This window comes from Solanum tuberosum, unplaced genomic scaffold (genome assembly GCF_000226075.1).
Source record: "Solanum tuberosum cultivar DM 1-3 516 R44 unplaced genomic scaffold, SolTub_3.0 scf00248, whole genome shotgun sequence".
Classification (NCBI taxonomy): domain Eukaryota; kingdom Viridiplantae; phylum Streptophyta; class Magnoliopsida; order Solanales; family Solanaceae; genus Solanum; species Solanum tuberosum.
This window is the reverse complement of record NW_006239172.1, coordinates 15,636-25,970: the sequence shown is the minus strand read 5'-3', so window position 1 is coordinate 25,970 and position 10,335 is coordinate 15,636. Positions and strand designations below refer to the sequence as shown.

Sequence of the window (10,335 nt, the reverse complement as noted above, 5' to 3'; positions counted from 1 at the left end):
GTATTTTGAAAATTATGATTCTTTTGTAAAATATAAACTTATGGATTAAATTTTATATTTTAAAAAAAAATTGTAATCACAATTTGAATTTCAAGACCTACTCTTTTTTTTTTTTTAAAAAAAAAAGAGAATTTGAAATGATCATTGATATTAAAGTTGAAGTTGAAATTTGGGGCAGATTTTAAAAAATAAACATATATTTGAAATTAAAACTTGAAATCAAACTCCCAAATATTATGTCTAAATGCCTACTTAAGTTGAATTGAAAATTTTATAACAAAATACTCTAGTAGCCAAACAGCTCAAGTAGCACTACTACTTGATTGGTGAATTATTGTACAAGTAATAATTGAAAATTTAAAGAAAAACAACAGTTGAAAAGATGATTTTGAAGGTACTGAGATTTATAACAATAAAGTGTAAACTTTATTTGTTAGTAAATGAATTTGAAATCTTAAATATTTCAGTCTTTCAACACTACATTTCAAAATAAAAAAAACACGTCACATATATAATATAATAATTATTACAAATGCAATATTATTGCTAATTAGGTACGGCTACTAATGAGGTCTAGCCTAAATAATTGTATGATTATTCACAAAATGTTGAATTCAAAATCCAATTAATCGTATAATAAGTAACTATTAATGTGAACAGTTTATACTTTGCTAGTTCTTTTTATTGATGGTATTGATTACTTGTTTTGTGATTATAGTATCATCGGTAATTTCACAAATAATGAGTAATTTATGACATTATATTCTAAACAAAAATATTATAATAAAAAAAAATAGAAATATAATGTCATACTCTCTGCACATGCTTATTTAAAATGTAAAAGGTTTTGATATTTTATTTTTCATTTAATTCTTTGGAACCCAAACTTAGGGAACGAGAGGTGAATGAGGATAAGGTGCGATGTGTTGATTATCTAAAATTAATTTGAATTCATATTAGCATAATCGATCATGTAAGCTATTTATTTTGTGATGAGATTGGTGAAACAGAATAGGGAGAGAAAAGAGACTTTGTATATGATGTTTATTGACTTGTAGAAAACATATGATAAATTCCCAACGTGGTTCTACAAAGATATTTGGAAGTTAGAGACATTCATATAACTTACATTAAGACGATTAAGGACATATATGAAGGAGTACTCAGGACCCTAGCGATAACAATAGAAGGAGACTCATAACACTTTTCAGTCATGATGGAGTTGCATCATCAAACAAATCTTAGTTTTAGTTTGTCTTGAAGTTGGTGGATCTAACGCAACATATCCGATGAGAGTCATGGTGTATGCTATTTGCAGACGACGTAGTATTTATTGTTGAGACTTGCAATGAAGTTGGCTAAAAGTAAGAGGTTTAGAGACAGACCCCAGAGTCTAATTAAAGGGTTCAAAATGAGTTTGGAGTGTAGATTTAATGATGTAACTCACAGAGAAAATATAAAAATCATCGAAAAAATTCAAGTGGACGACTATATCCATTAGTTTTGTTGCTTTATCGTATGCCTTGTTGATCACAGGTATCTATATCACCTTTTGTTAAGTATATTAGGGGATTGTATAGGTTTCATTTATTATGTAATTGGTATTTAAAACATGTATTTGAGATTGATAAATTGAATCGTCATATTGATTCAGTGTATTTATGTCATCAAAAATTATTATGCTCAGTACTTATAATAAATTAATAATCATAATTAGAAAACAAAAAACATGAAAAATTGATTAAAACAAAGAAACATAAACAAACTTTTCTATGACTCTCCAAATCCATGGCACATTATCATAAAATTCATTCCATTCACACAACAATTAACTTGCAAAATACGTGAGTATGTATATAATATATAATATAATGTAATATGTATAACATGTTGAATTACTATTGAGCCAGATACATTTGCCACTTTATTAAATACTTGATAGCTATTTAAATAAGGAGAATTTGGTCACAAAGATTGTGTATTCAATATTAGGTAAAAAGAGAAAATATTTAATAAGTGAGAAAACATAAAGAGAACCATTTATATGAAGAAAAAATAAAGAAAAGGGGAAAGGGAGACTCATTTTGATGTAAAATACTTTAGCACATTATTTAACTATCCGATTAAGTTAATTTGCACTAATTTTCCTAGATTAATTACTTATGTCAAGCATAGATATATTCAACTAAAATTGTGTCTTTGAAGAGAGAAACTCTTTCCCTTCATTGAAGTAAGATGTATCTAATAACAATAATAATAAATGATATAATAATCTCTATTAACGATGATAATATCTTAATTTAAAATAAATTAAAATCGATTACATGAATTTTCACATTGTACGATAATCTCAATCAACAATAACAACATCGTAGTCCTAAGCAAATTAAAGACGATTACTTAAATTTTCGTGATTTTAAATGATTCAATGACCCCAATATAACAATATCGTTATTTTAAATTAATTAAGATCCGATTACCTGATATGATAATCTTAATCAACAACAATAATTATTTTACTCTAAATAACTTAGAAATCGATTAGCTGAATCCTCACAAATCATATTATATTATTTAAGCTCATTCATACATTTCACAAATAAAAATAAAAATTGGAGAAACTTACCAAACACATTTCAAAATCAAGCGCAATCTTAATTTGATTTTATTAATATTTTTTATTATTAAATAAATTATTAAAATTTCAAAGAAAAAAGGAGAAGAAAATTAAAAAAAGTAAAGTAAAATGGACCCAATATCTATTAGTTGCTTACATGCAAAGCATGAAGTGCCACATGGGAGTGGATGAGGGACAATTGTCATCATCCACCACCCACATTAACCAATCACAAAAGGCGCCAACACGTTCTCATTACGATTTTTCTCTACTAATCTTAATTAATTAACTCTAATTCATTTATATTTCTAATAACCACTACTCCTTCTTTCCGTCCATTTTTGCATGTTCAATATTAACTTGACACACTTATACTCAAAATTATAATAACTGGTTTTAGAGTAAGTTATACATGTATTAAATCATGTAAAACTAATATCGTGTGGTAATTCGTTAGGATGCAAGCTATTCATATATATAATTAATACGTTGTTTGGTTTGTAATTTAAAAATTAGCATAACTAATACATGTATAAACTATAAGGATCTTTACATACGTGTTCTTACGTTACTAATACCTGCATTACTAATGAAGTATATTGAACGAGTAAAAATAGACGGAGAACATATTTTTTACTAGGTGGGGCCAGCACCGGCTCACATGCATGCCGTGCAACTACTGCCATATATACGGACCCACTCCACTAGTCGACGGAGCCCACTTTCGGTCCACTCCTCTTACCTGGCTACAACTCTGCGCGTGAGAAACACGAACAGAAAGGCGAGTGGATGAAAAAACTGCTCCCCAGTACTAGGGTTCGAAATTTTGGTTATAAAAGAGTCGCTGCCTCCATTTCTCTCTCTCCTATTAGCATCTCTTATCATTCTCTCTGCATCACTGTTTTCAACCTTTCTTCTTCCATTTTTCTCTTATGCTTCTACTTTGGACCTTATTAAAGGGGACCTTTAATTATTATACCTTCAAGAACCAGTAACCTTTTTCTTTTCTCTTCATTTATATTGAGTTTGGTTTGTGTTGTGGGGTGGTGGATTTGAAGATGGAGAAAGATTTGGATGATTGTGAGTTTTGGTTACCTTCACAGTTTCTTACTGATGATGATCTTTTGATGGATTTTAAGATGACTTCTCCGGGGAGTGATGGGAGTAAGTTGTTAGGAGGGGAGTTTGGGTATGGGTTTAGCCAGTTTGGGTCGAACTCGGATCTGAGTTCGCCGGTTGAGTCTGTAGTTGGTTCAACGGAGAACGAGAGTGATGAGGATGATTATATCACTGGGTTAACTAGGAAAATGGTTCATTCTACTCTGCAGGAAGCTGGTTTAGGCTATGAAAATGGCAAGGTACTGTTTGATGCTGTTTTCAAGTTTGTGTTTGTGTTTGGTGTTTGATTTGTTTGGATTTTGCTTAATTTTTTCTGGGTTTTTGTTTTTCTACAGGGTTTGAGTTTGTCTGGTTCGCCACAATCGACGTTGTTTGGTGTGCTCGGAGCTTGTAAGCAGGGGTCGAGCCGTGGAAGTCCAACTTGTCCATCTCAGGCTTCTTCTCCGCCGCCGATGAACAGGCCGGATGTGTCGTTGGATCTGCTTTATGCGGCTGCAGGAGAAGTGGCGAGGATTAGAATGATGGAAGAGTCAGCCGGACTGTACCATAACAATGGTGGAATATGGTCTGCTCCTCCAAGGAAGACAAGTCCAGTACCTGTTTGCCCCAAAAACCACAAACAGAGTCTTGGTCCATTCAGCACAAATCAGCCACAACTCTCTTATCAGCAGTTGCAAGTAGCTCAAGTAAGTTTTGCATCCCCTGTTTTCTTATTTTCTTCTCAGAATATTTTATTTTGGGCGTTTGTTGATTTTTGTTGTGGAAATGCAGTTTCAGCGTTTGAAGCAACAGCAGATGATTAAGCAAGTGCAGGGGCAAGGCGTGTTGGGTAATGGAAAAGGTGGATTTAGGCAGTTTCCATTGAACCAGAGTCACCAGCAAATGACTGAAAACAGAGCTAGAAATGGAGTACAAGGGACTTTGAATTTGCCAAACTCTGCTTGGCCTACTCTGCAACAATCTCAACAGCAACAACCCAACTCTGGCTCTGGCATGCGTGCTGTTTTCCTTGGAAATCCTGGCCCTAAACGGGAATGTGCTGGAACTGGCGTCTTTTTGCCTAGAAGAGCTGGAACACAAACTGAAACCCGAAAGAAACCAGGTAACTTTCTTCATCCCAGATATCGTTTTTGTTCCTTTTTTGTTAATTTGACTAAATTTTGTAGCTATTTGTGCTTTGGGGTTCATTTGCTCTGTTATTCTATTACCATTCCTGATTTATTTGATGTGTCAATTCAGGTTGTCCAGTTATCTTGCCAGACAGAGTGGTCCAGGCTCTGAATTTGAATTTAGAAGCCATGGATGCGGCTTCTAGACCCCAACCTCAAGTTCAAACCAGAAGTCACAATGAGAACATCGGGTTCACCCCAGCTCCAGAATACCGTAACTACATGTCGGCGGCAGCTCAACAGAGAAAAAACCAGAGACCACAACCCCCGCCGGCAATGCCTCAAGAATTTCAACTCCCTCAGGAATGGACTTACTGACTGAGATATAATAATAGTTTTTTACATTGAAGCAGGAAAAGGGCATTTGTTTGTTTGTTTGTTTGTTTTTTGGGTAGTGATGATTTGCAGAAATATAGGGTTTTAGATAGAAGAAGATGAAGTTGTTTTAGCAAGGTAAACAAATGGGTTTTTTTTTTTGGTGTTAGTATATTAGGGAAGAAGAAGAATAAGATTAATGGAGAAGAAGGTTCAAGATTCAAGATTCAAGAAAAAGTAATGGAGATTTTTCTTAGGTTAATAGTATGAAACAAAATAAGATATAGTTTTTATATTTCAAGTTTTAAAAGGGTTGAGCTCATGTTTTGGTTGGAAGAGTTGCAACTCTTTTTCATCTCATAATATTTTATTATCAAGTGTAATATTGTATCTGTCCATAGCATATTATGGTCAGGTATAATTAATTAATCAATAATTATATACCATTATTTATTGCAAGATTTAAATTGGTGTTCAAATTTTGAATTTTTTTTGTTTGTTGTGTTAATTTTGTTGCGGTGATGGTCAAAGTTATAAAAAAGGGTTGTAACATGCCTAAAAAGGGTTTTTGATCTGATTTCATGTTGTGGCACATGCATTGGCACTCTGTCACTTTGACTATAATGGTTCTCCACTAAGTTCCCTTTTTTTCTTATTTCTTGTCGCTAACGATGTATTCATTTAATTGAAGTAAAAACTTCTTTTAATATTTCGTGGACAAGTAAATAGAAACGGAACGAAACGATAATTTAATATTTGTAGGTGGAATGTTGTTGCTTGTAGAGCATTTTAGTGGTTAGTGCGAAGCAGGAAATATGGAGAAATGTGCAATGCTTCGTTGAATGTTGTCTGATCAATTCAGACTTCTTTTGCCAGATGAGAAGTTTGTACCTTTTACTTCACCCGATGTGAATACTTTATTTTGAAAAAAAATAATTTAAATTCTTTTTTTAATATTTCATCCATTCACTTTTTATTTATTTATTATGTTTGAATTAATAGTTAAAGGTCTACTTAAACTTGACACTTTGTGGGCATGGGATAATCCTCCTATTGTGTAGTAACATTGTTTGGTTCAATTTATATAATTCAATTTACTTTTTACTTAACTTAAAAAGGAATGACATATTTGTATATTGAATAAAATTTAATCTGCATTTTTGTCTGTCTGAAGTAATTTGATTAGAAATGAAGTTAAGAAATGTGTAATCTAAAATAAGTTATAAATATTTGTGTGACTATAACTCATTTCATTAGGAGTAAAATGAAAAATTTATTTTATTATTTAAGATTCATAATTATTTTACTACATTAATTATGCACATAACAACACCCCTTTTGATAACTAGCAAATATTTTGGTTGGAGGGAAAGAAATTTGAGTTTTAGGGGTGTTATGAGCTGTCAAAAGGAGAAAAAAGGGAAAATAAAAAAACGGAAAAAAGCGCGTTAATTGAATTTAATTTAGGAAGATATTTGTTTATTTATCATGTGGCCCCCTTGGCCCATAAACAGTTTACAAAGTGACCCCCATATTATACATTTATTATGTCTCACGCGTTTTATTTGAAAAAACTTTAATGAAATCTACAATTGAATTGGCCCCTCTAAGTTTTTAAATGTTCATAAAGTTAAGGATCGAATTTGAGGAATTGGCGGGGTATGATGGTCCACAAAAAACATCACACATTACTTCACTTAGACACTTTCATGATAATGCCCTCACACAATTTCTATTTTTTTTTCCACATTGGTCCCATTGCTTTTATGTCTTTTATTTTCTTTTAAAGATAAGGTTCATAAATGATCGCTTATTAATAAATGATATATTCATGAAGAGACAATTTGAAGATCAATTTGCCTTAGTAATAGTTTTGAAAGAGTATGTAATCGTTTATTGATCGAGGTTTGTGTTAAAGATAGTTGAGATTATGTGATTTAATAATAGAGTTGAGTTTGTTGATTATGGTTGAAGAACTTCAATATTTTTGGCCTTTCCTACGTAATTTAAGGGGAACATGTAAGGAGTACAATTGATCTAAATATAAAATAATGTTTCATAATGTCATAATCCAAATTATATGATGCCAAAATAAGTAGAGATGTTGTTTAATGTTTCGCCATTTGGATGATTAAAAATTTCTATAGGTTAGGGCAAATTTAGATTTTTATGAGTTTTGGATTCTAAAATAGTGACATTAAGAGAAGACTAATGGAACATAACATATTGCAGATTATATAATAGTATCTTTAATTTATTTTTTAAGCTGAGAACTCATTGGAATAATATAAATATTCTTAAAAAATAAAAAAACATTGGCAGGGGAAGAGAATTATAAGGTAAAGAATTGAATTCTTACCAATAATGAAAGTTTAGGTAGTTAATCAACTGAGTTACTAAGACACCCAAATCTACATATCTTCTCCAAATTATTTTATGGGATTATATCGAGTATGTTGATGTTGTTACTCCTAATGTGGGACAAAGTGAAAGTTCATATAACCAACTGACTATATATCTACTAAGGTTCTTCAAATTTGCATAAAATCTGTCTTCTTTAGATCCCATTTTATGTAACTATAGCGAGTATGTTGTTGTTGTATTAATTTACTCCTAATTTGAAATAAGGTGAAAGTTCAGGTAACCAACCAACTGAACTACTAAGGTTCTTCAAATCTGCATATGATCTATCTTCTTTAGATTGCATTTTATGTAATTATACCGAGTATGTTGTTGTAACAATTTACTTCTAATATGGGACAAGGTGAAAGTTTAGGTAACCAACAACTGAACTATTAAGGTTCATCAAATATGCACATATTCTATCTTCTTCGAATCCCATTTTATGTAATTATACCGAGTATGTTGTTGTTGTATTATTTACTCTTAGTGTTGGACAAGTTGCAAGTTCAGGTAACCAACCAAGGGAACTACTAAGATTTCTCACATCTGCATACACTCTATCTTCTTTAGATTTTATTTCATATAATTATATCGAGTATGTTGTATAAATTTACTTCTAATATGGGACAAAATAACAATTCAGATAACCAATCAACTGAGCTGATAAAACTTCTCAAATCTGTATACACTCGCTCTTTGTTAGATCCCATTTTATATAATTAATACAGAGTCTATTGTTGTTGTCTTAATTTACTCCTAATGTGGAATAATGTGAAAGTTCAGATAACCAACAAACTGAGCTAATCAAATTTCTCAATTCTGCATACATTCAATCTTTTTCCGATCCCATTATATATATATATATATATATAATTATACTGAGTATATTATTATTATTATTTTAATAAAAAATTAACTAATCAACCGAGCTACTATAATTCCCCAAATTTGCATGCATTCTATTTTTTTCAAATATCCTATGATATATAATTATACCGAATACATTATTCTTATATTAATTACTTCTAATCATGTGGGCAAGAGTTTAGAGATGTCAATCTCAATATGAGTCAACTGCCGTCTTGTAAGTGGGTTACAATTAAAGTTGGACTAAATCATGCTACAACTTTGATAATTCCCTATTTTGCAAATGTGTTGATACTTTTGTACACTTTTTTCTGCCGCTTTCCCACTATGTTAGCAACAATTGGTGGAAAATAAAGATATTATGAATCATAATTAAAACACATTTCCTTCCTCTTATACTAATTATCATATTTTTCTTTCAAAACATTATTTAAGAAACTCTAAATAAAAAACAATTATATTAATTTGTTTTTAATATAATCAATATTATTTATTCTTAAACATTATTATATTTAAAAATAAGTTAATTAATTCTATCATAATTTTATAAATGGATAAATATATTTAGAATAAATATTTTTAGTAGTATTAACAATTAATATGAGACAGAGCGGTACTATAGATTTCTTATTTGAAAAATTACACAAATTACATAGTGGTAAAAGTTTTACATCCTATTTTTTTTTCTCAAATTACAAAATTCCTTAAAATTATATGATCTCGAATTTATCAGAAATCTGCAGACACATAACTCACGGATTGCGAAAGATATATTACTTAATGAGAGGAATGTATTCGAGAGGAAATAGAGATGTATATGAGAGGGATAAAGATGTATCAAAGAGAGGATAACTGCATAAGGATGTATTTGAGAGAAAATTTTGTAATTTTTTAAAAATAATAGAGAATTTTAAATATTATGATAAAATAAGATATGTATTCACGTAATTTTTACTCTTTCTGCGTTTGTTCTTTCGCAAAGGTTTATTTGGTCGGCTGTCCTAATTCAGACAAATACAAACAGTGAGTCAATTTTTTAAACAATGGACTGCAAGTTTAATATTTTTCACACCACATTTTTAAAAATTAAATAATGATGATATCTCAATCAATTTAGCGATTTATTGATTATTGATGTCTAAATCAATTAAATAATTAAGACTTTTATTAAAAGAAAGGTTAAATATGAAAAAGGTTGAACAATTACTCAAACTTTGAAATAATTATTTAATTTGAACAGTGAGTCAATTTTTTAAACAATAGACTGCAAGTTTAATATTTTTCACACCACATTTTTAAAAATTAAATAATGATGATATCTTAATCAATTTAGCGATTTATTGATTATTGATGTCTAAATCAATTAAATAATTAAGACTTTTATTAAAAGAAAGGGTAAATATGAAAAAGGTTGAACAATTTCTCAAACTTTAAAAAATTTACAGTATTTATTTTGAACTATAAAAAAAATTCTCAATAATTCAATTAATATAGACTACAGGAAATTGTTACCAATTATACCCTCATATTAAAAAACAATCCCAGTTAATATTGCTCAATTCTTAAAAAACATCTACTAAATATGAATAACTCAATAAATTATAACTTATATATTTTTTTTAATAAACATGAAATGAGTTAAAATAACCCTTATTCTAAAATAGCGAAAGTATTTATGTAGTGTGATTTTTTTCAACATATAGGTAGGATATTATTGTAGCACTGAAAAAGAAAAGGTTGCTGATGAAAACAAAAATATAGTCAAATTGTATGCTTTGTGAGTAGATATTGAATGCATAATTTTCATTTACTTAACTATATCACTTACATATATATATATATATA

General features: G+C 29.9%; 1 protein-coding gene across 1 annotated transcript; it reads left to right on the top strand.

Moving 5' to 3' along the window:
• Nucleotides 1-3,487: 3,487 nt before the first annotated feature.
• Nucleotides 3,488-5,687, top strand: LOC102601639 (uncharacterized). The gene is made up of 4 exons (XM_006357514.2): nucleotides 3,488-3,975; nucleotides 4,072-4,422; nucleotides 4,508-4,838; nucleotides 4,976-5,687. The coding sequence occupies exons 1-4, from the start codon at nucleotides 3,676-3,678 to the stop codon at nucleotides 5,221-5,223; spliced, it is 1,230 nt and encodes a 409-aa protein (XP_006357576.1). The 5' UTR covers nucleotides 3,488-3,675; the 3' UTR covers nucleotides 5,224-5,687.
• The last annotated feature ends 4,648 nt before the right edge of the window (nucleotides 5,688-10,335 follow it).